Below are 25,212 nucleotides of genomic sequence, written 5' to 3' on the forward strand. Positions count from 1 at the left end.
TTTTGTAGACTTCAATCATATCTCTGCTCAGCCTTCTGTTTTCCAAGCTGAAGAGCCCTAACCGTTTTAGTCTTTCCTCATACAAGAGGAATTCCATCCCCTTTGCCAACTTGGTCGCTCTCCTTTGAACCTTTTCTAGCGCCACTATATCTTTCTTGAGATAAGGAGACCAGAATTGAACGCAATACTCCAGATGAGGTCACACAATGGAGCTATACAGTGGCATTATAACATTCTTAGTCTTGTTAACCATCCTTTTTTAATAATTCCTAATATCCTGTTTGCTTTTTTGGCCACCGCCACCACACATTGGGCAGAAGGTTTCATCATATTGTCTACAATGGTACCCAGATCCTTTTCTTGGGCGTTAACCCCCAAGGTGGACACTAACATCCAGTAACTGTGATTCAGGTTATTCTTCCCAATGTGCATCACTTTCCATTTGTCTACATTAAATTTCATCTACCTCTTAGATGCCCAGTCTTCCAATTTCCTAAGGTCCGCCTGCAATTTTTCACAACCTGCATGCGTTTTAACAATTTTGAACAGTTTAGTGTCATCTGCAAATTTAATCACCTCACTCGTCGTTCCAATTTCCAGATCATTTATAAATAGCACCGGTCCTAGTACAGACCCCTGCAGCACTTAACTGTTTACTCTCCTTCATTGAGAAAAATGGCCATTTAACCCTACCCTCTGTTTTATATCCGATAACCAATTCCTAATTCTCTGATCTCAGTTGACCATAAATTGCAATTAGGATCACTGATCAGAGCCATAGAGTGCAGTTCCCTCAAGTTCCCAGCCGACACTGATCTGACCACAAGGTGTCACCCTGAGCAATGAGAGATTTCCCTCTCCCAGGGACTGTGAACACTGCGTCCAGCATCTCAGGCCCATAGAGGAGTTGCCAAGCAGGTAGCATGTGGGGAGTGAGGGGGATGCAGGCCAATCAATCTCTTTAATATCACTGTGACCCCTTTAACAATCACCCCTGAATGACTGGCTGTCTCTTCCACAGTGTTCACTGTATATTTGCAAAAAGCTGTCAGCAGGCATATGCTTAGCAGTCACTGGAGGGAGTAGGAGTTACGAGAAAGGGCTTTCCCGCCTCCAGTAGGTGATTTCTCCTAATGCACAAAATGAGCCAATTAGCTACAATATGCTGAAAATGCCTTTCTCCAGTTCTTGCCTCGCTCCTGCTGTTTTCTCTTTGTTATTATTATTAAGATTTTTAAATCTTACAAGAACATAAGAAAATAAATATACAAAATAAACAAAGAAACATTTTACATATACAATCATATGAAAAAATTAGGACACCCCATGAAATATTCAGTTCTTTAAGAAATGTATATATAAGAACATAAGAAGTTGCCTCCGCTGAGTCAGACCAGAGGTCCATCTCGCCCAGCGGTCCGCTCCCGCGGTGGCCCATCAGGCCTATTGCCTGAGCAGTGGTCCCTGACTATTTTTTTAACCTACCTCCACTCCTATTATATTCTAACTGAGGAATAAATTAGGATACCCCCATATATCCTCCCACTTAAAGTGGCTCAAATCACACACAGGTGTATCACAACAGGTGTACATGATTAGAACAACTGTTACTCAGCATTTTGAAGGAGGTTTGCCCTAGTTAAACCTCAGACATTTAGTTTGGTGTGCATGACTGCTGCGGTGAGAGCGAGCACCATGGTGAGATCAAAAGAGTTGTTTCAGGTCTTCAGAAAGAAGATTGTAGCAGCTTATAAGTCTGATAAGGGATTTAAAAAGATCTCGAAAGAATTTGACATTAGCCATTCCACGGTCCGGAAAACAGTGTACAAGTGGAGGATTTTCCAAACAACTGCCAACTTGCCCAGGTCTGGCTGTCCAAGCAGACCGTAAGATGCTAAAAGAAGTCTCCAAAAACCCTAAAATGTCATCACGGGACCTACAGCAGGCTCTTGCTACTTTTGATGTGAAAGTGCATACCTCTACAGCCAGAAAGAGATTGCACAAATTTAACTTGCATGGGAGGTGTGCAAGGAGGAAATCTTTGCTCTCTAAGAAAAACATCAAGGCAAGACTGAAGTTTTCCAGGGAGAATGTAGACAAACACCAGGACTTCTGGAATAGTGTTTGAGCCAATCAGGGCCTTCGGTCCCTCCCACTGCATCCCAAGATGCATTGGGAGGGGGAAGCCCTGTCATTTGAAGCATGTGGACCCTGTAGTCAGAAGAGAGTGAGCTTCCCTCCAGCGTTTGATCTTACAAAGGTACGGGGGAGGGGGGCCCAGGAATGTTGGGGGGATGTGGAGGGGGGAGGAGATGTCAGGGGAGGTCCCGGATGTTGGGGGATGTAAGGGGGAGGATGTAAGGGGGAGGGGTGTAGGGCTCAGCTGATCTTGGCAGGGGGAATCAAATATATAAAATGGATGGATAAGGTATAAGTAAGCCTGTTTAAGAAATGAATTGGGTAGGGTGGGTAAATATATGCATAAACTAATAAATATATTAGTTAAGTTAGCTTTATAAGAGGAAGGTTTGGATAATCTAGTTCTTAATCTTAATTCATATACAGATTTTTCTATGTAGCATTCTGTAGTAATTTGATTTGTTCAGTTTTCACAATATGGAGGGGATATTTGTGAAAGGGAGGGGAGACACGGGTTTTGTTGATCCTTGCTCTCTATTATTTATGTTTATAAAATGACAATTATACAGAACTAGTCTCTACGCCCATTACATTAACGGGTGCTAGAGTAGATGTCTGTCTGTATGGGGTTTTTTTTGTCTCTCTCTCTCTAGAGAATGACACGGTGGCGGTTACCCGCGGGTAACCCACCGAAACAGGGAAGAAAAAATAGTGGCCTCTGTGGGACGGGGACAAGGCCATTCACTGCCCCGTGGAGCAGTGAATGGACTTGTCCCCGCAGTGAGGCAATCAAGATCGCGCAGTCCCCGCCATCTCCCTCCCTCCACCTCACCTTTGAATTGAAGAGCACCGCCGGTTGAATTTCTGCCAGTCCGCACGAAGAAAAAAAAAAAAAAAGCCTCTCCTTTTCTCCTGCTCTCCAGTTGCTAAAGCGGCAGCCGACAGGAAGTCTTTCCAACGTCCTCTCCGACTTCAGAATTGAGTCGGAAAGAAGACTTCTGGCTTTAGCAGCTGCAGCATGGCGGTAAGAGAGGAGGAAAAGGACGGAGGCTTTTTTTTTTTTGAGCGGCAGGGAGGCAGCAGGCTGGCTTTGGCTAGGGAGGGAGAAAGGTAGACAGGCACAGGCAGGCAGGCAGGCTTCGGGGGTGGGACAAAATGTGGAAGGCAGTGAGAGGGACATAGGAAGGAGGCACTGGGGCACTAAAGACATGGGAAGGAGGCACTGTGGGCACTAAAGACAGGAAAGGGCACTAAGGACATGGGAAGGAGGCACTGGGGGCACTAAAGACTTGGGAAGGAGGCACTGGGGGCACTAAAGACAGGAAGGGGCACTAAGGACATGGGAAGGAGGCACTGGGGGCACTAAAGACTTGGGAAGGAGGCACTGGGGGCACTAAAGACAGGAAGGGGCACTAAGGACATGGGAAGGAGGCACTGGGGGCACTAAAGACATGGGAAGGAGGCACTGGGGGCACTAAGGACATGGGAAGGAGACACTAAGGACATAGGAAGGAAAGAGGGAGGGAATAGAAAGGGACAATTCTTGGGCCTGAGTGCAGAAAGAAAGAAAGGATACACAGACAGAAGGAAACGCAAGCAGAGACTCATGAAATCAATCACCAGGCAGCAAAGGTAGGAAAAATGATTTTATTTTCAATTTAGTGATCAAAACGTGTCAGTTTTGAGAATTTATATCTGCTGTCTATATTTTGCACTATATTTGTCTATTTTTCTATAGTTACTGAGGTGACTGAGCTTGCGGAGATGGGGCGGAAACAGGGTTTTAAAATTTTAGTCCTAGTAGTTTGCCGGTCCACAAAATAATTCTTTTATTTCTGCCGGTCCACGGGTGTAAAAAAGTTGAAAAACACTGATGTGAAGTATGCTGGCTTTCTTTTTCGCCCAGCCGCATGCACGGCTGCTCGAGTTGTTCAATCTTCTCCTCTCTTGCAACTTCCTGTTTCCGGTTGCGTCAGAGGAGAATATTGAACAAATGAGCATGCGGCTGGGCGAAAAAGAAAGCCGGCATACTCTACATCTAAGGTGAGATGGAGGGAGGGAGATGGCGGAACACTGCAGTCGGTCGGGTGTCTACTGTTTTTTGTATCACTGCCTGCCTGCGCTCATGTTCCAGATCCTTCTGCATTTTTAGTGTGCACAATTGACCTGATTCGAGCTATAGGTGAACATGGGGGACATGTCATTGCAAGGGAGGACAAGTCAATTGATTTATTTTATGTTCTGTTTTTACTACAGGGCAGAGGCACTGAAACAGATTCTCAGTGCAGTAGTAGTAGTGGCAGGACTCTCTTCTGTCTTCATGGTGTTTAGCAGTACTGAGGCTTATATGGATGCTGCGGGGACGGTGACGGGGCGGTGAATGGGATGCAGTGGCGGTGACGGGGCGGTGAAGGGAACGGCGGTGACGGGGCGGTCCAGAGGATGGTGGGCCAGGGACGGTGCAGTGACGGGGACAGATTTTTTCCCCGTGTCATTCTCTATCTTTCTCCTTGCATACTGCCTGTCTTTCTGTCATTTTTTCTGCCTATGTCTCTCTCTATGTCTTTAGTGCCCTCAGTGCCTCCTTCCTATGTCCTTAGTGCCCCTTCCTAAGTCCTTAGTGCCCCTAGTGCCTCCTTCCCATGTCCTTAGTACCCCTTCCTATGTCCTTACCTTAGCGCCCCAGTGCCTGCGTACTGTATCCTTAGTGCCCCAGTGCCAGCGTACTGTGTCCTTAGTGCCCCCAGTGCCTCCTTCCCGTGTCCTTAGTGCCCCCAGTGCCTCTGTCCTGCTTAGTGCCCTCAGTGCATCCTATGTCCTTAGTGCCCTCAGTGCCCCTTTCTATGTCCTTAGTGCCCCAGTGCCTCCTTCCTATGTCCCCATCATTATCTTCCAGACTTTGTCCCACCCCCACCCCCGATGCCAGCCTGCCTGCCTGCCATCCCCCTGAGCAGCATGTTTTCATTTAAACCCCCCCACCCCCCGATGCCAGCCTGCCTGCCTCCCATCCCCCTGAGCAGCATGTTTCCATTTAAACCCCCCCACCCCCGATGCCAGCCTGCCTGCCATCCCCTTGAGCAGCATAGAAACATAGAAAATGGTGGCAGAAAAGGGCCATAGCCCATCAAGTCTGCCCATTCCAAGTATCCGCCCCCCTGAATTTACTCCCTTAAAGATCCCACGTGAGCATCCCATTTTCTCTTAAAATCCGTCACGTTGCTGGCCTCAATCACCTGCAGTGGGAGTCTGTTCCAATGATCCACCACTCTTTCGGTGAAGAAGTACTTTCTGGAGTCGCTATGAAACTTCCCTCCCCTGATTTTCAGCGGATGTCCTCTGGTGGTCGAGGGTCCCATGAGAGAGAAGATATTATCTTCCGACTCGATGCGACCCGTGATGTACTTAAATGTTTCAATCATGTCTCCCCTCTCTCTTCGTTCCTCAAGTGAGTACAGCCGCAATTTTTTTAGTCTTTCTTCATACGTTAGATCCTTGAGCCCCAAGACCATCCTGGTGGCCATTCGCTGAACCGACTCGATCCTCAGCATGTCTTTACGGTAGTGTGGTCTCCAGAATTGAACACAGTACTCCAAGTGAGGCCTCACCATGGATCTGTATAACGGCATGATGACTTCAGGTCTCCTGCTGACAAAACCTCTACGGATACAACCCATCATTTGTCTTGCCCTGGAGGAAGCCTTCTCCATCTGATTGGCAGCCTTCATGTCATCACTAATGATCACCCCTAGATCACGTTCTGCCGTGGTCGTAACCAAGGTCTAACCATTTAGTGCATATGTTCTGCGCGGGTTTCTCTTGCATTTTTTAGCATTGAAGCCCAGCTGCCAAGTCGTTGACCATCGTTCCAGCAGCAGTAGCTCCTGTGTCATATTATCAGGTAACAAGCTTTTGCCTACTAAGTTGCAAATTTTGGCGTTGTCGGCGAACAGTTATACCTTTCCTCTAAGTTACATTACATTACATTACGGATTTCTATTCCGCCTATATCTTGCAGTTCAAGGCGTATTACAAAAGATTTGACTGGACATTTTCCAGTGAAGATACAATTTTATTTTTTTTTGTCAGAGGAGAGATAGCTGGATAGATTCCTAAGGGGATTTAGGGGTTGGATAGTAAAATGATGGTGCCAAACTGTGTGATATAGACAAAGAGAATATAGTTAGAGTAGGTAAGATTACCATCTATTTTAGGGGTCTGTTTGCTTGGAAGGTGTTTAGGTGGGTTATTTGGGGAGGTGATATCTTGAGGTAGGTGAAGAAGGGTTAAGATATTTGGATGAATTTTTTGAAAAGCAGGGTTTTGATTTCTTTTCGGAATGTTTTGAAGTCGTCCGATGTTGTCAGCAGATTGGAGATGGAATGGTTGAGTTTTGCTGCTTGTGTTGCCAGAAGGTTGTCAAATATTTTCTTGCATAGTGTGCCTTTGAGTGGGGGAAAGGCAAAAGGGTTTGGGGTTCTTCTGTGTCTTGAGGTGGAGATCTGGTTTAAGCGGTTGTTTAGGTAGGAAGGGGAGGAGCCGTGTAATGCTTTGAATAATAGGCAGTGGAATTTGAATTGAATTCGTGCTTGTATGGGTAACCAGTGGGAGTCTAAGAAGGCAGTTGTTATGTGATCATATTTTCTGAGTGAGTAGATCAGTCTGAGAGCGGGGTTTTGTATGGTCTGGAGTCTTTTTATCATAGTGGCTGGACAAGGAAGATAGAGGGAGTTACAGTAGTCCAGCAGACCTAAGACTAGGGATTGGACAATTAGTCTGAATTGTGCTGGGTTGAAGAATTTTCTGATTTTACGTAGATTTCTCATGGTTAGAAAAGCTTTCTGGGTCGTCTTGTTGATTTGGGACTGCATTGTGCAACATCTGTCTATTGTAATTCCTAGGAGTTTTAGTTCAGGTTGTATTGGGTATTTGGTGTTTTTGATTTTCAGTTCTGTGATGGTAGGCGTTTTGGCCTGTTCGAGTAAGAGGAATTTTGTTTTTTCTGAGTTTAGTTTTAGTTTGTGATCCATCATCCATTTTTCTACTGTATCTAAGGTTGTTTCCAGCTTTGTTGTGGTGGTGGTATCTGATGGGTCGAAGGGGAGGAGTATGGTGATGTCATCTGCGTAGCTGAAGGATGTGACATTTAGGTTATCTAGAGTGGCTCCTAGGGAGGAGAGAAAGAGGTTGAAGAGTGTAGGTGAGAGTGGTGATCCTTGTGGAACTCCGCAGGGGTTTGCCCATGGCTCTGATTTGATATCATTGTACTTTACCCTGTAGGTTCTTGATTTGAGGAACCCTTGAAACCAATTATAGACTTTGCCTGAGATCCCTATGGTGTCGAGTATTTGTAGTAATAAGGTGTGGTCAACTAGGTCAAATGCTGCGGAGAGGTCAAGTTGTATTAACATCATCTTTTTTCCCTTACTGATGTGTTGCCGGGCTGTATCTAGAAGTGAGACAAGTAGTGTTTCTGTACTATGGTTAGTTCGAAATCCTGATTGTGTGGGGTGGAGTAAGTTGTGTTTTTCCAGGTAGTTAGTGAGGTATTGAGCTACTAGACCTTCTATTATTTTAACGTATATTGGTATTGAAGCGATAGGTCTGTAGTTGGCGGGGCTGTCTATTGGGCCTTTGTGATCTTTCATGATTGGGGTGATTAAGATCTCTCCTAGGTCTTGTGGGAATTGGCCTTCTGTCAATGTGGTTTGAATCCATAGCATGAAGTTGGTTTTGAATGTGATGGAGGCGTTTGATAACAGGTAGGTGGGGCAATTATTTAGGTCGCTAGAGGCATGGCTGTATTTATTGTATAGTCGGTTCATATCCGACCAAAGAAGGATTGGGAAGTTGGACCAGCTTCTGTCTGCAACAATGGCTTCCCCTGTTGATGGGTTTGTTGTTATCTTTTCGAGATGGGTGTGTGTGTTGATGAATGCGGTTCTGATGTTGGTGATCTTGTTTTTGAAATGGTCTGCTAGGTGGATTGCTGTCGGTGGGTGGATTCCTTGAGTGGCAAGGTAAGGTTTGGTGTCAGTGAGGTTCTTTACTAGGTTGAATAGCTTTTTTGTGTCTGGGGTTTTGGTGCCTATCATTTTGGAGTAGTAGGTTTTCCGTTTTTCCTTGAGTTTGGTTTTGTATTGGTTTATTTGAATTCTCCATGCTGTTTTATAGTGTTCTGAGCTCTTATTTTTTTTCCAGTCTCTTTCAAGTTGTCTGCAGAGCTTTTTTTCTTGGAGAAGTTCAGAGTCGAACCATTTATCAGAAGGTCTGCATATTTTAAATTTTAGTTTTTCTGGGGCTAGCTCATTCAGGATGGTTTCGCTTATGGTTCGCCATTGGGATGTAAATTCGTTGGGGGCTAGGTTGTTGATGGCGTGGTCTGCTTTATCCCAGAATGTGGAGGGTTCGATTTTTTGGCGTGCTTTGAAGGAGGTTTTTTTTTGGAGGTTGCTTGTTAAGGCTTTGAGGCCAGTTGATGTTAAAGGTATATTTATAGTGATCTGACCAGAGGGAGGGGTGCCAGGTCCCATTTGAGATATGGATTTCGGGTTTGTGAGGGTGTTGGGTCATGTAAGCAGCGACATCTAGTTGGTGTCCTTTTTCGTGTGTGGGTTGGGGGTTGAGGATCTGGTAGTTCAGTGCTTTGAGGTATGAGAGAAAATTTTTTACTTGATTAGAGGTATGATCTTCTAGATGGAGGTTTAAGTCTCCTAGGAGTAGGTTATGAGGTGATGTTAGGGAGTTCTGGTAAATGAATTCTTCGAGAGCTTGTTTGTTTTCATTCCATTTTCCTGGTGTTGAGTAACAGAGGATGCATGTTAATGTTCCTATGAGAGAATCATCGGATAGTTGACAGGCTAGGAGATCTAGGTGGGGGGTGGAGTGTTTGTCTAGGGTCTTTATATTAATGTTGTTTTTGAGTATGATGGCTAGACCTCCACCACGTTTTTTTTTTCTGCAGATCAGTTCTATTTTGTAACCTGGTGGGCAGAGTTCTGTGATGGTGGGATCGGATTCTGAGGTTAGCCAGGTTTCGGATAGGAATAGGCAGCTTAGTTGTTTTTTAATTATACAGTCCTTAATAAGGTCTGCTTTTGTGCTTATTGATCTGATGTTCATATATGCACAGGATAGTGAGGTGTTGTGTGTTTGGGGAATGGGTGAGAGGTTTGGGTGGAGGAGATTGTCTTTGGATTGTGGGTGATAGTTGTGGTATGCTGATTTTGGTTTTGGGGGTGGTCTTTTTCCCCAGCTGGTTGGTATGCTGATATGGTTGAGTGAGGAGCAGTCTATCAAGTTTCTGGGCGAGTATAGTTTTCTGGTAGGTAGAGGGAACCTAAGGGATTCTGTTAAGGTTGGGATAGAGGATGTATGATATCCTTCTGTTATTCTGTTGGTTAGGAGTAGGAAGAGCAGTAAATGTAGGAGTATGCTTGTGGAAAAATTGGGGGGCATAGTGAATTTTTGTAGGGTGCAGGAAAATCTGCAGATTAGTGTTTGGTGTGAGGTGTGAGATTCTGAGAGGAGAAGGGAGGTTGGGGAGGAGGGGGCGTTTTTCTTCCCCTCTGTTCTGTTGTATCTGTAACCCTCAGTAGTGAGTTCAGAGCTGGGTAAGTGCTATCAATGTTATGTAGGGATAAGGAGAACTAACAATGGGATATAAGAGTATCAGCTATTGCAGTTTGTCTATGCTTGTCTGGTTATTTTGGAGATAAACAGTACTATCAACTTATCAGGTTATATGGGAGACATACAGGTTATTATGGAGATAAACAGTGTTATCAACTTATCCAGCTATATGAAGACATACAAGTTATTATGGAGATAAACAGAACTATCAACTTATCAGGCTATTTGGAAGGAATATAGAGTTTGCAGATACTGTCAAGAATCTACAGGATTGTCAGCATTGATAGGTGCAGATTATAGAGGACGATTTTAGTGGATTGAAGTACTTATCATAGCGTTTTGTCGCTTCAACAGGTGTCGCTTCATAAAGGCGCACACTTGCTGTTTTCTTTTGAGGAGAAAGTCCTTGCGTCATATCTCTTATGAATAAGTTGAATAGAATCGGGCCCAAGACCGAGCCCTGTGGTACTCCACTGAGCACATCCGACGCTTCCGATGGGGTACCGTTAACCACCACCCTCTGTAGTCTACCAATCAGCCAGTCCCCAACCCATGTAGTTAGAGTGTCTCCCAATCCTGTCGATTTCAGCTTGTTCAATAACCTTCGGTGTGGGACGCTATCAAATGCTTTACTGAAGTCCAAATATACCACGTCCAGTGACTCTCCGGCATCCAGTTGTCTAGTAACCCAGTCAAAAAAGCTAATGAGATTGGATTGGCAGGATCTACCCTGGGTGAACCCGTGTTGGTGGGGATCACGTAGGTTTTCCTCATCTAGGATTGTGTCAAGATTCCGTTTGATCAGTATTTCCATGAGCTTACACACTATAGACGTGAGACTCACTGGTCTGTAGTTTGCTGTCTCGGTCCTGCAGCCCTTTTTGTGGAGTGGGATTACGTTGGCAGTTTTCCAGTCCAAGGGGACTTTTCCTGTGCGTAGGGAAAGATTGAAGAGCACAGATAATGGTTCCACCAGGACTTCCCTTAACTCCCTGAGCACCCTGGGGTGTAGGTTGTCCGGTCCCATGGCTTTGTTTACTTTGAGTCTCGATAGTTCGTTGTAGACGCTACTGGGCGTAAATTCGAAGTCTTGAAACGGGTCTTCCTGGTTATCTCCCGTCTAAAGCTGTGGGCCATCTCCCGGTGCTTCACATGTGAAGACTGAGCAGAAGTATTCATTTAGTAGTTCTGCCTTGGCAGAATCTGATTCTGCAAAGTTACCGTCTAATTGCTTCAGGCGTTCAATCCCATCTTTGCTTCTTTTCCTGCCACTAATATAGCTAAAAAAAGATTTATACCCTTTCTTAATGTTCCGTGCTAACTCTTCCTCCACTCGGAGTTTGGCCTCTCTGACTACTTTTTTGACAGCTCTAGATCTGTCTAGATAGTCCTCTTTCGCCTCCTGTCTTTCTAAATGTTTGTAGGTGATAAATGCTTCTTTTTTCTTTTTAACTAGGTCTGAAATTTCATTGCTGAACCATTGGGGTCTTTTGTTTCTTCTGCGTTTACTTACTGTTCTTATGTGGCGGGTTGTTGCTTCATGTAGGATGGACTTCAGAGTCGACCACATATCCTCCACATTGTCAGCTTTTGCTTGTTTATGTAGCTCTTGATGGACAAAAACTCCCTTGCGGTTGAAGTCTGTGCCTCTAAAGTTGAGAACCCTCGTTGCTGTGTTTGACTTAGAGAAACCTTTCTTGAGGTTGAGCCATACCATATTATGGTCGCTGGAGGCCAGTGTATCACCTACTGAGACCTCCGAGATGCTATCTCCGTTGGTGAGTACTAGGTCCAGTATCGCCTGGTCCCTGGTGGGCTCCAATACCATTTGCTTGAGACGTGCACCCTTTATGGATGTTAAAATTCTTTTGTTCCAGCATATATCCATTTAACCCCCCTCTGCGCCGACCCTACTCGGCACACCCGAAACCCCCGTTGACCCTCCCAGCTGAACCTCCCACCGCTAGACGGCCGACAAACCTCTCAGCTCCAGCAGCGTCCGAGGCACAGTAAACACGCTGCTTCGAGGTCTTCTACTGGCCTAATTCCTTTGCTGCGTCTCTGATGATGTCATCAGGGACGTGGCAGAGGAAATTAGGCCAGTAGAAGGACGTGAAGCAGCGTGTTTACTGTGCCTCAGACGCTGTTGGAGCCAGAGGGTAAACGGGGGTTTCTGGTGTGCCAGGTAGGTGCAGCGGGGGGGGGGAGTCGCGGCATGTTACTTGTGTGCCAGGTTGGGTCGGCGGGGGGAGTCGTGGCGTGTTATCTGTCGCTGGTCCTTAGACACGCATGCTACTCTTACCTGCCACAGCCCGACAGATCAGGGATCAGGGAACACGGGGTAAGAGTGCGCATGCGTGCTTAGCATTTTATTATATAGGATATTGTCTCTTTTTCTACTTTAATAAAATAAGTTCAGTATAAAATCATAACTATTTGAGGCTTGTGTGAATTGGAACTGACAGTTTGCAGGGCAGGGATGGGGACTGAGCTCGTGGGGACAGGGATGGGAATGAGCTCACGGTGACGAGGCGGGAACGGTGATAATTTTTTTCCCCCGTGTCATTCTCTAATCAATACCTCCTTTTTCATACTTGCCATACCTCTCCCTATGCACCCTAGCATCCTTCTAGCTTTTGCATTTTCAACCTGTATGACTACCTTAAGATCATCACACCAAAGTCCCGCTCGTCTTTTGTGCACAAAAGTTCTTCACCCCCTAAACAGTACTGTTATTTCCTTTGCTTTTAACATTTATTTGTCCTCACTGGGAGACGGTCCGTCTCAATTGAAAATCAAGCTGTTTAGCTATGCAGATGATATAATCATTTTGATCCCTTTTTCCATCTCTCTTTCTCAGATCAGTCATATCCTCGCTGACATCTTGTTGATAATTGAATTATGGATGGCAGAATTCAAACTAAAAATTAATACAGATAAGACAAATTTTTCTGTGCTTCCCCAAGTCAGAAGGATAATGTGACGTCTATAGTCTTAAATGCAAAAAACTTATACCATCCAACCTACTATTAAGATACTGGGAGTAATTTTAGATTGTAATTTAATCATGAAAAATCAGGTTGACTCTATGGTTCGTAAGGGTTTCCACATGCTGTGGAAATTAAGAACTATTAATTTAATTTAATTCTTATATACCGCTAATAACCGTGAGGTTTCTAAGTGGTTTAGAGCATATTTTGATATAAATTCCTTTAGACTTCTTATGCACTCTTTGTTTTTGAGTCAACTTGACTACTGTAATATTGTGCATCTTGCCGGAACTCAAAATAATCTTCAAAGTTTGTGCATTATACAGAACGCAGCTGTCTGTTTGATTTATAATTTGAAGAAGTATGATCATGTTAACCCGAGCCTCGACTGGTAAAAAGGTGTAAGTTCAAATTTGGATGTATTTGCTTTAAGGCATTAATCAGTTTAATATCTGAATATCTCTTGGATTCATTTACATTTACAAGCTCAAAACCTTCTAGAACATCTCATATGCTATTCACTTATCCGCCTGCTAAGCGCTGTAAATTTAAAAGATTTGTCCTTTCAAGCGGTATTATGGGACAAGGATCTGAATCATTTGATTATGTCTTCTGATACCTATCAACAATTTCAGCGTGCCTTAAAAACATCTCTCTTTATCAAATCCTTTGGAAATTAAGTAAATCCCGTTTATTGTATATCCTTTATCTTTTGTGAATTGCATAGAACTTAACAGTTTTGTGGTATAAAAGTGAGAGTTATGTTATGTTTTTGCTGCCCAAATGCATGATCTTGCATCTCTTAGCATTAAATCTTGGTTGCCAAATTTCAGAACATTCTTCAAGCTTTTGCTAGGTCCTTCCTCGTTTTATTCACACCATCAGGGGTGCCTACTCTATTGCAGATTTTGGTGGTATCTGCAAAGAGGCAACTCTTACCTGACAGCCCTTCAGGAATATCGCTTACAAAAACGTTAAAAAGAACAGGCCCAAGAATTGCTTTGTCTTCTCCAGTCAATAACAGTGGGAAGCAAACATCAAGACAACAAAACTGAAGCTGGAAACTCTTCACATTCCAAGTTCACAGGCACAACAAATCTAAGAATGAAAGAATAAAGAAAGTGCTATAAATGTAAATGAACAAACAGAAATAGGAACAGGTGTATATCAGTACTCATTGTACACAAGAATCTTACCCTGGTTCCCTTGCTGAAAAAGCATGGTCTCAGATCAAGCATGGTTTACTGACAGGAAAACATAAGAACATAAGAATTGCCGCTGCTGGGTCAGACCAGTGATCCATCATGTCCAGCAGTCCGCTCACACAGCAGCCCTCTGGTCAAAGATCAGTGCCCTAACTGAGACTAGCTCTACCTGCGTACGTTCTGATTCACGGGAACTTGTCTATCTTTGTCTTGAATTCCTGGAGGGTGTTTTCCCCTATGACAGACTCCGGAAGAGCGATCCAGTTTTCTACCACTCTCTGGGTGAAGAAGAACTTCTTTATGTTTGTACAGAATATATCCCCTTTAAATTTTAGAAAGTGTCCTCTCGTTCTCGCTACCTTGGAAAGGGTGAACAACCTGTCCTTATCTACTAAGTCTATTCCCTTTAGTACCTTGAATGTTTCAATCATGTCCCCTCTCAATCTCCTCTGTTTGAGGGAGAAGAGGCCCAGTTTCTCTAATCTTTCGCTGTACAGCAACTCCTCCAGCCCCTTAACCATCTTAGTCGCTCTTCTCTGGACCCTTTTGAGTACTACCGTGTCCTTCATGTACGGCGACCAGTGCTAGATGTAGTACTCCAAGTGAGGGTGCACCATGGCCCGGTACAGTGGCATGATAACCTTCTCTAATCTGTTTGTGATCCCCTTCTTTATCATTCCTAGCATTCTGTTCACCTTTTTTGCCGCTGCCACACATTGTGCGGACGGCTTCATCGACTTGTCGATCAGAACTCCCAAGTCTCTTTCCTAGGAGGTCTCTCCAAGTACTGCCCCGGACATCCTGTATTCGTGCATGAGATTTTTGTTACCGACATGCATCACTTTACACTTATCCACATTGAACCTCATCTGCCATGTCGATGCCCATTCCTCGAGCCTGATTATGTCACGTTGCAGATCTTCGCAATCCCCCTGTGTCTTCACTACTCTGAATAACTTCGTATCATCCGCAAATTTAATCACCTCACCTGTCATACCTATGTTCAGATCATTTATAAAGATGTTGAAGAGCACGGGTCCAAGCACCTAGCCCTACGGCACCCCACTGGTGATGCTCTTCCAGTTCGAGTATTGTCCATTTACCCCCACTCTCTGTTTCCTATGCTCCAGCCAGTTTTTAATCCACGTGAATATTTCACCCTCGATTCTATGGCTCGCAATTTTCCAAAGTAATCATTCGTGTGGAATCTTGTCAAACGCCTTCTGAAAATCCAGATATACAATGTCAACCGGGTCACCCTTGTCTATCTGCCTGTTTACTCCCTCGAAGAAGTGCAGCAAGTTTGTCAAATAAGATCTGCCTTTGCTGAAACCGTGCTGGCTGGTCCTTATCTGACCGTGTCCATCAAGGTGATCAATGATACGGTCCTTTATCAGCGCCTCTACCATCTTTCCCGATACTGATGTCAGACTCACCGTTCTGTAGTTTCCCGGGTCTCCCCTCGACCTTTTTTGAAAATTGGCATAACATTCGCCACCTTCCAGTCCTCCTGAATCTTTCCCAATTTGATTGACAGATTGGCTATTAGTTAAAGCAGTTCAGCTATAGTCCCTTTCAGTTCCTTGATGACCCTCGGATGGATACCATCCGGTCCCAAGGATTTATCACTCTTAAGCCTATCAATCTGCCTCTTGGGTCAAATAGTGTTGCCTTTGCAGAGCAGAAGTGTGTATGGTCTAAAAAATACTGCCATGCTGTTCAGTAAAAGCCAGATCTCAACTGAAAACATCTTTAATATTAACTTTCTTTAGCATTTCCTTTACCTTCATCCAATGCTCAAACAAGCATTGCTAGAAGTGGCGTCTTATAGTTAACGTGGGTCTTACACTACAAAAGCAGGTCACAAGCTCAAAAAGTATGGCTCCTATACAGAGAAGCAGAGTCTAAGTTCAAAACTGTTCCCTTGCGAGAGACATCAAAGGGACCTTTGAATTCTGCATGCACTGCTGGAACACCCAAGGCTTCTGACATCAGATAGAGGTCTCATTTCCACCTTTAAGAGGCAGCTCATATCGTGATACATGGCTTTGACCAAATAGGCAGGTCTTACCCCTTTGGAGCCCCTTCACAGCCACTGAGGAGTGTGGCATTCTGCTCCGCCTGTATAGGGAAATGCAAAGGAATGAGGAACAACCCTTTGGCCAGTACTCTGGTTAAGGGCCCTATGGGATTGTGAGCATGGGAATTGGACGCTTACGTACTCATAAAGCTGCCAGCTTTCACTCAAGGTGTGAAAAATAACAAAAAACATGAAAAATTGACGCTAACGCAAAGTTACCAAAGTAATGTTATTGTTTTTATTGTTCAATCATGAAACCAAAAGAATAAAGCATAATTGCGTTAGCAGTTGCATTAGCGGGAGTTCGTTATAGTTGCCAAAATGCTGGCCTTCTGATAACGAGCTCAGTTCAATATTTTGAAACACCCCATTATATACCTTTGGCTCAGTGTGACATCATCGGTTTGTCAGCCAATCAAAATTAACAAAGGAGGTATTTAAAAGTTAGACAAGAAATTCCTCTACGTTTAAAAGTTTCAGAAATTACATTTGTTTGTTTACATTCATTTCTGAATATACATTAACATTTTATAACATATCCAATTATTCAAGAGAATCTACAATTGTTAACAGGGTGCTGAAATTTTCTTAGCCTGCTGAAATGCTCTCAGCCTGCTTTGAACAGCCAAGTTTCAAGTTACCTACAAACAGTGCTGAAAATTGATCAGCCTTAGAGGAAAGGAGGGGCTGTCTCCCCCTGAGCTGACAGTTTCAAATTTAATTGATCTTCACACAGAAGCCTTCCTATGTTAGAGACTGGAACAGCAGTCTCTGACTCTAAGTTAACCATTTCATGGATGTTGTGTTCAGGATTTTTTCTTTTAGTGTTCTTTTTTATAAACCATTTCATTTTAAGTACTACAAATCCATTCATATCACACATTCAGGGGCCCCAAACATTCATAACTTGATTCATAACTCATATTTCATTCATATTTAATGCATGTTATATCTTAGTTTGGGATACTTCTTCCTAGCCAGCCTAAGACACATCTGGTATCAATTAGAACCACGTGGCTTAGAAGAGGGAAAACTCTGCACAAAGAAAAGCAGAGAGAACAAAGAAGACTTAAATTCATTGACACAAAATGGAGTCCAAGACACAGCAGATATAGAAAAGCAGAGAACAAAATGGAGTCCATGTATATCCTGATTTCCTTCATGATTTAGCCTAATAGCAAAGTACATAAAAAGAATATTATTATACTTTCCCTTAATATTAATCTGTAGTGTGTTTTTCTGGCCTTGACTACGTCCATATTCAGATTTTTATTCACCCGTTTTTCATACGCTTCTATTGGGCATGGCCTTAACTGACACATATGCTTGTATCTAACTAGAGTTACCCAAAATCATACGAAAAACCAGCCCTTTTGTAGAAAAACTACAAAAATACTGTACTATCATGTCCTGACGACCATTCCATTACCGTCCCATAGACATCACCCCCTACTGGCCACGAGCCACTACTGCTCAATTGATGGGACTTCCTTCTCCAGTGAGTATTCTTCCCTGTCCAGAGGTTTCTCTTTCTTCAGGGGGTCCATCCCCGCAACCTAAGAAAGGCGTGGTCTTGTTGTTAATGAGCACTCCAGGGAACAATCTTAACTTGGTTTCTTCATCTCAGGACTCAGTAGACCCAACTATTAGGAAGGTTTCTTTTCAATATATGGTGTTGTCTGCCACTTCTTCTATGGAAGTTATTGCTTTGAAGGATGTTTATGATGTTATTATGAAAATGGCTAAAAATTTGAAGGACAATTTAGTAAGTTTTCAGAGGAAGAAGTGGACACACTTGCTGAACATGTTAATAAAGGTTTAGAGAAAGTTACAAATGATTTTGCTGTGATGGCATTAAAAGAGAGTTTGATGATTGTATATTACCGGCCATATCGAGATGGAAGAAGAGATTCTCTTTTTCAAAGGACCCTCAGCCACAAGAGGGCATCCGCTCAAACTCAGGGGCAGGAAATTTCATGGCGACACCAGGAAATATTTCTTCACCGAGAAAGTGGTTGATCCTTGGAACGAGCTCCCAGTGCAGGTGATCGAGGCACACAGCATGCAAGAATTTAAGAGCAAATGGGATGCCCATGTGGGATCCCTTAGAGGGTTAAGCCAAGGGAACCTGTCACCAGGAGTGGGATCCCTAGGATAGTAGACTTGGGGGTGGGTCAGTAGAGTGGGCAGACCTGATGGGCTATGGCCCTTATCTGCCGTCATCTTCTATGTTTCTATGTAATGGTTGGATGGGGTTGGGAGGGTAGAGGGATGGTTGGATGAGTGCAGTGCTTACATTAGAGGATGTATTCTTTAACATTTTTGTATATAGTCCTTGTACTGTTTTTGTATTTGTATTGCAAAAATAATAAAACACATATTAAAAAAAAAAAAAGAGTGTTTGATGATGCATGTCCAGATCAAGAACTTAGAGAACTTGTAGCTGTAACCTGCCTAGATGTTAGGTGGGAAAGAAATGTTTAAAATAAATGTCAGTAGAGCATAATTTATGTTTACTTAATTTTACAGTGACTCATTTCCATTTGTGCTGTTTAAGACGTATGCTAAAAGTATCCTGCAAATTAATATTGATCGGTGTGATCTTAGAAGTGCTTATTATTTTCCTAGGGGAGTAAAGTAGAGCAACCAGGAAATAAAACTTGATGTTCTAAGTTCTCCTGATAGCTTAGATCTGTCAAAATCCTAGAGAATTCACAGAATATATCAAAGAGAGCTATTATGTTGATTGTTCTTGGTTTAATTGAGAAGAACTTAGCTTTATTGAATACTTTGATTTGCCTAAGAAGAATGTTGCTTTCTAAGGTCAAAAAGTAATGATGTTCTCCAATATGGCTAGAGCAACACAACTTCATTACAAAGCTTTCCTTCTGTTCAAGCCTCATGTTTTGGTTGTGGGAGGCACTTTGTAAAGTTTCCCTGGTCATGTATTGGGGCCATTCTTATTTGTTTTCAGAACCTAGACACCTTGAGAAGTTTTGGTCTGGTAAGTAGTTAAGACAACTTAGGTTGTTTTCAATAACTGCAGATTAATCACAGATTAAAGTTTAATTTAGTGCCATTGATAATTCACCTAGATGTTTCTTTTATGACTTCTTGATGTAGAGTCCTTCTGTTCTCCCCTAGATATAGGCTTAACATTTGATCTTTCTTTTCCTTATGTTGTATGTAGCATTTTGAAAATCCCCCTCCCCCCCCAAAAAAAAAAAAGGTTCCCTCGCTGCAATAGCAGGGTCCTAGGCCCAAAAATTATTTCACAGACTGGAAAAGCATAGTTTCAGCTTGAAAAAAACATGGCTTCCTTCCAGCATGTGAAGTCAAAAAACTGGAGGAAACTTTAGATATCACACTGTAATCCAAAGAAAGAAAGCTCTGTCGCTGATGCATCCTTCAGCCATTTGCTGGTTTCTAAGATATGCAATGCCATCTTTTTGTCTGGATAAGAGGGGACTGGGTTCTCCAGGTTCTACACTTGGTGATGTTACTTTTCTCGCCTTACAGGATCTGTTATCTATGGTGGTCACATCCTTGATCCAGCTGATGCAGTCAGTGTCCTCAGCGTGGCCCAAGGCTGCCTGAAAATACATTCCAGATTGCTGCCTACCCAGGGCCTGGAGAAACTCGCATCTGTGCTGACAAGTCGATCCCTCTCAGGTGAAAATCCCTTTAACTCAGGCACATCTCATAGAATGGGAGACAAGTCAAGAGAATATTAGAACAACAAAAAAAGGCTGCAGTCAGGATTACTCTTTTCTCTTTTTGTCTGATGCACAGGTTTTCAGGAGCAATATTTGGAAATACAGGAGAGGATTCAAAAGCTGCCAATTCCAGCAGATCCTATCACCTTTGGCCTCTGCAGTGGGGTGGAAGAGAACTTAATCTGTAGCAAAAGTCAAGTTATGTTTGCAGATCTGTTAACCACACAGGACATCTGGCAGCCCAGGCTGACACCAGAATTTCAGCATGAAAAACTTATGGGACTTGTCAGTGAGTGTGTGAACCTTCTGGAAGACATGCAGACTGAGGTGAAGAGGAAAGAAAAATTCAAAGTTCATCCTCATAGAAGCAGCAGGGAGGAAGGATCCAGGGCCTCATGGGACACTTATGGGGAAGAAGGGAGCAAGGCCAGCTCTCAGGGTACCAACAAAGATACTGGTCTGGATGCCCTGCAGAGCTTTCTTCTTCAAGAGTGGAAGTATCTTTGTCAGATGATCTCAAAGTTGCACACTGACCTCTGCTGCACTCAGGATGAACTATTAAGGGGCCCCTGTCCTTGCAGTAGATGTGAAGACATAACTTGGGCATTGCGAAATTGTTCCTTGCCCAAGCAATGGACTATGTACAGATCAGCTTCATCCCAGTTATCTGTGCCCAAGTGGCTGAAACTCCTCAGATGTCGCCTAGAGCACTTATCAGGGTACTTGGAGTCAGATTCCAGGAATTATTGTCAGTACAATCCATCTGTCTTTCAAAATCCTAAGGGGCTGCTCGTTGCAGTAATAGAGGAGAAAGCAAGAGCAGAGCATCAGGACCTGGACCAGTACCGCATCCAGGCTCAGGTAGAAGTTCCATCCATCTTCAGACTTTCATTAATGTTGCACTAACAACTTAGGCATTTTTTTCTCAATACAAGGAGTCACAGGGATCAATATTCGGCTGGCATTGAATTTTCAGGTTTCCAGAGCCAGCTACACCACTTAACCGGCTATGAGGCACCACATAAAGGTAGGACTGACTTTTATGTAGTGACCTTGGCCAGTTAAGTGATGACTGCCCACAAATAGCCGGTTTACATTCAGATTCTCAACCATTTTCCCTGTCTGTCCCAGTGGGCTCACAATCTATCTAATGTATCTGGGGCAGTGAGGATTAAGTGACTTGTTCAGGGTCACAAGAAGCAGCACAGGGTTTGAACCCACAACCTCAGAATGCTGAGGCTCTAGCACTAACCCCTAGGCCACTTCTCCCTGAAGAATTCTCATACTAGGAAAGACCAAAGGTCCATCAAGCCCAGGATCCTGTTTCCAACAGTGGCCTACCCAGGTCCCAGCTACATAGCTAGATCCCAAGTAGTAAAACAGATTTTTTGCTGCTTATCCTAGGAATAAGCAGTGGATTTCCCCAAGCCATCTAAATCAGTGATATTCAACCCAGTCCTCGGGGACCACCTGGCCAGTCGGGTTTTCTAAATCTCTGTCATCCATATTCATTGTGGCTATCCTGAAAACCCAACTGGTCCCTGAGGACTGGGTGGAATACCACTGATTTAAATAATGGCCTATGGACTTCTTTTAGGAAATTATCCAAACCTTTTTTAAACCCATCACATTCTTTAGTAACAAATTCCAGAGTTTAATTATGTGTTGTGTGAAGATATATTTTTTTTTCCGATTTGTTTTACATCACTTAACCCTCCATTGCCCACTAGATACAGAGAAAGCACCTGCATAAAATATGTAATCCTAAAGTCTTAATTTACCTTTAGTGCATCCTTGTATTGCAATGTTTTCCTTAGATTTCCACACTGTTCTAACCTTCTCTTGTTAGAACCTTCTAACTGTTCTCCTTTTCTTCAATAAGTCACCTTGAACCTTTGTAGGCATAGCGACACACAAATACCAGATTAGATTAGATGTAGAGCATGATAGAAATGATTATTAGTAGTAGAAGAGGCAGTCAATCTGATTCAGAATGGAGCTAGATTGGTTCCTGGGGGTATTCAGCCATGGTTAATCCCAGGGAAGGATGACCTGGGCTTTTTGCATGGAACAATTGATGATTTGTGCTGTTTTTGATTTATGTTGTAGATCATGCAGCGAGGTCTTCTTTCAATGCCTGTCCCACAACATGGCCTTTACCTCAGTGGCTTACAGCTGCACAATGCCCTCTGGGACACCAGATTTGCACTTATTCAGGAGACGCTCTCAACCAAGCCCTGCAGCCTCCCAGTGGTCTGGATCACGGCAGAACCAGTGACACAGAAAGCAAGAAGGTCATCTTCTGCATATGCTCAGTACCTCTGCCCACTCTACGTCTGCACGGATAAGGAGGGACTCAGGCTACAGACACCAAGCCCGCTCATCTCCTTGCTGCTCACATCAAAGCTGGATCCAGTTGTGTGTAGCCAGCGGCGGGTGCACGCTCGCAGCGTGCTGTGACATTGTACAGTGCGGTGGAGTGGGAGGAGCGTTCCCTTTGAAAACTACCCACACAAATATGTAGGTAGCTTTTTCAGAGAAATGAAAATCCACCTGCCTCCCCAACGAGTATCTCTAAAGACTCTGGCTGCAAGGGAGAGCCGTTTTATCCAAAGCCATTTCCCTATGAAAATGCTCAGAAATAAGCATCCACAGTGCCAGTCAGTCTTGGATTCAGATACAGTGTGAATGGCCGAAGCAAGGGCTATTTGCCTGAAAGCAGTGCCCCCTGAGAGGGCATTCGTCTAATGCCTCCCCCCCACGGAAGGCCCTTATCTCTGTCACTCCGTTCTCATGAAAGTAAAGCAGACCAGGACTCGTCTGTGTCTTTTCTTACAGCTGCTGTTTCATATTTCGATTTTTGTTTCTTTGAGGAAAGCAAACAGAACAGTTCACATAGCAGCTATAGAGCTGACTGATTCCCTCTCCTTTTCCTTAGAGGCATAGAGGGGAATATTTCCATGCAGGATAGGTGAAATGAAGATATTGCCATTCCCAGGTAGAACCTGTTAACGCCCAGATTTACTAGGCCCAGACAAGTGGATGAACTCACTGATTGCTCTTGAAGGAAGGGGGGAGACTGTTCTTCTTGAAGGGCCTGGCCTTTTTTCTCCTCCTCCTTCGGGCTTCCAGCTCATTATTAACAGGTATCTCTGGGATTAGGGAGCCATGAGCTTTCATTTCTAGCTTATTCTCATTGATGAAAGCCAGAAGATACAGACTCTCTTTCCTTTAGGTTTTCATTATTTCACCTTAGTTTCTGTGCTTGTGCATATGAATTAATTATTTTTAAGTTCAACTTTATTTGATATGCCACCAATCAAAACTGTATATCAACATGGTTTTAAAAAAGGGGAATACAGGATCCAAGATATAATATAGGATGGATGACACAAGGAAGAACAGATTACAATTTAACAAGAAAGAGCGGAGTGGGGCAGAAAGTTAGGAACTGGAATGGGTGGTGCTTCTCGGCCTAGGGACCGAAGGGAGCATGGCCTAGATTGTGGAAGGTTATTGCAAAGAGGAAAAGTCCGTAGTCTGCCATTGCTACTTTTGCTTGTGATCTGAATTGGCCACTGTCTGACCCAGGATGGCTATTCTTATGACAAAATCACTGAAGCAGCAGACTTGAGAGTGGGAAGGGACTGGCAATAGGCTACGCTGAGAGGAATATAGCAGGATTGTTAGGATCTCCTAAAGAAAGAGTAAACATGTTGCTCCAAACCAAAGCATAATCTGACAGTGGTGGTTTTGTACTAATTGCAATCTAGAGCATGGTCAAAGATTACACCAAGAACACAGTCCTTGAGAAGGAGTTGTGAAGAGGCTGGATCAGAGATAGACATGTGGGGAAAAGTTTCATTTCATTCACATACAAGCATCAGCAATCTTGTCTAGATTAAAAAACTTAACAGATATGTAAGAGGAACGAGATCTGGATATCATCGGCATAAATGTAAAATGTGACACCAAATGCAAGCAGAGTGAGAGAGACCTGGTTCCAGTTGCTTGGAAATCAGCCCTCATTAGGCCACACGCAGAAAACGGTAGATTACGGTACACAGGAGTGTTGTGACCAGTTATCATCCCAATCAAACTACCAAACTAAATGGTTAATTAAATAGTTAAATATAAAACAACAACCTAAATTGTAGAAAACCTTTCTCTTTACTTTCTTAAACCAAGCCTCAGAGAGCGGAGCACTTTATCTCATGCTGGAATTTCTTCCAAGAGAGGAAAAGGTTTTTTTCTCTTGATGACATCACAGGCTTGAACCCGTCCTTCCTACCATTATTTAAACTATCAATTTAATTACTGCTGGTCCTGAGTGTTCAGCTTAATTGTAGTTCCTTTTTTAATGTTTAATATTAGTTAGTTATGACAGCTTTAATAAATTTAATGAAGTATTAACATTTGATGAATTGTTTAAGAGTGAGGTAGATTAAGAACATAAGAAGTTGCCCCCGCTGAGTCAGACCAGAGGTCCATCCTGCTCAGCGGTCTGCTTCCGCGGCGGCCCATCAGGCCTAGTGCCTGAACAGTGGTCCCTGATTAATTTTGTAACTTACCTCTAATCCCATCCCTCTAATCTTATCTGTACCCCTCAATCCCTTTGTCTTCGAAGTACCTATCCAAAGCTTCTTTGAACCCCTGTAGCGTGCTCCTGTTTATCACATCCTCTGGTAGCGCGTTCCATGTATCCACCACCCTCTGTGTGAAAAAGAACTTCCTGGCGTTTGTTCTAAACCTCTCCCCTTTCAATTTCTCTGAGTGCCCCCTTGTACTTGTTGATCCCCCTTAATTTGAAAAATCTGTCCCTGTCTATTTTTTCTATACCCTTCATGATCTTGAAGGTTTCTATCATGTCTCCTCTAAGCCTCCGCTTTTCCAGGGAGAAAAGCCCCAGCTTTTTCAGTCTGTCAGTATATGAGAGGTCCTCCATGCCCTTTATTAGCTTAGTTGCTCTTCTCTGGACCCTCTCAAGTACCTCCATGTCCTTCTTGAGGTACAGCGACCAGAACTGAACACAGTACTCCAGGTGCGGGCGCACCATAGCACGATACAGTGGCAGGATGACTTCCTTTGTCCTGGTCATGATACCCTTCTTAATGATACCCAACATTCTGCTTGCTTTCCTTGAGGCCGTGGTACACTGCGCTGACGCCTTCAATGTTGTGTCTACCATCACTCCCAGGTCTCTTTCAAGGTCGCTCACCCCTAGCGCTGATCCCCCCCATTTTGTAAGTGAACATCGGGGTTTTTTTCCCTATATGCATGACCTTGCATTTCCCTATGTTGAAACTCATTTGCCACTTTTTGGCCCATTTTTCCAGTGTTGTCAGATCTTTTTGGAGATTAAATAAAAAGATATTAATAAGAAAGTAATTAAATTGATAGTTTAAATAATGGTAGGAAGGACAGGTTCAACTCGATAATCATTGATGACTGAG

The 25,212-nt window shown here is 43.6% G+C and overlaps 1 protein-coding gene across 1 annotated transcript in view; it reads left to right on the plus strand.

Annotated features, from left to right (window-relative positions):
* Positions 1-23,957, plus strand: part of DNHD1 (dynein heavy chain domain 1) — a 681,063-nt gene extending 657,106 nt beyond the window's left edge. Inside the window, exons 45-47 of the mRNA XM_033948490.1 lie at positions 19,563-19,715; positions 19,836-20,620; positions 21,869-23,957. Coding sequence (XP_033804381.1) covers positions 19,563-19,715; positions 19,836-20,620; positions 21,869-22,219 — 1,289 coding nt within the window. The 3' untranslated portion in view covers positions 22,220-23,957. The remainder of the gene's footprint in view (positions 1-19,562; positions 19,716-19,835; positions 20,621-21,868) is intronic.
* Positions 23,958-25,212: the final 1,255 nt, after the last annotated feature.

This window comes from Geotrypetes seraphini, chromosome 6 (genome assembly GCF_902459505.1).
Source record: "Geotrypetes seraphini chromosome 6, aGeoSer1.1, whole genome shotgun sequence".
In the NCBI taxonomy this organism is placed as follows: domain Eukaryota; kingdom Metazoa; phylum Chordata; class Amphibia; order Gymnophiona; family Dermophiidae; genus Geotrypetes; species Geotrypetes seraphini.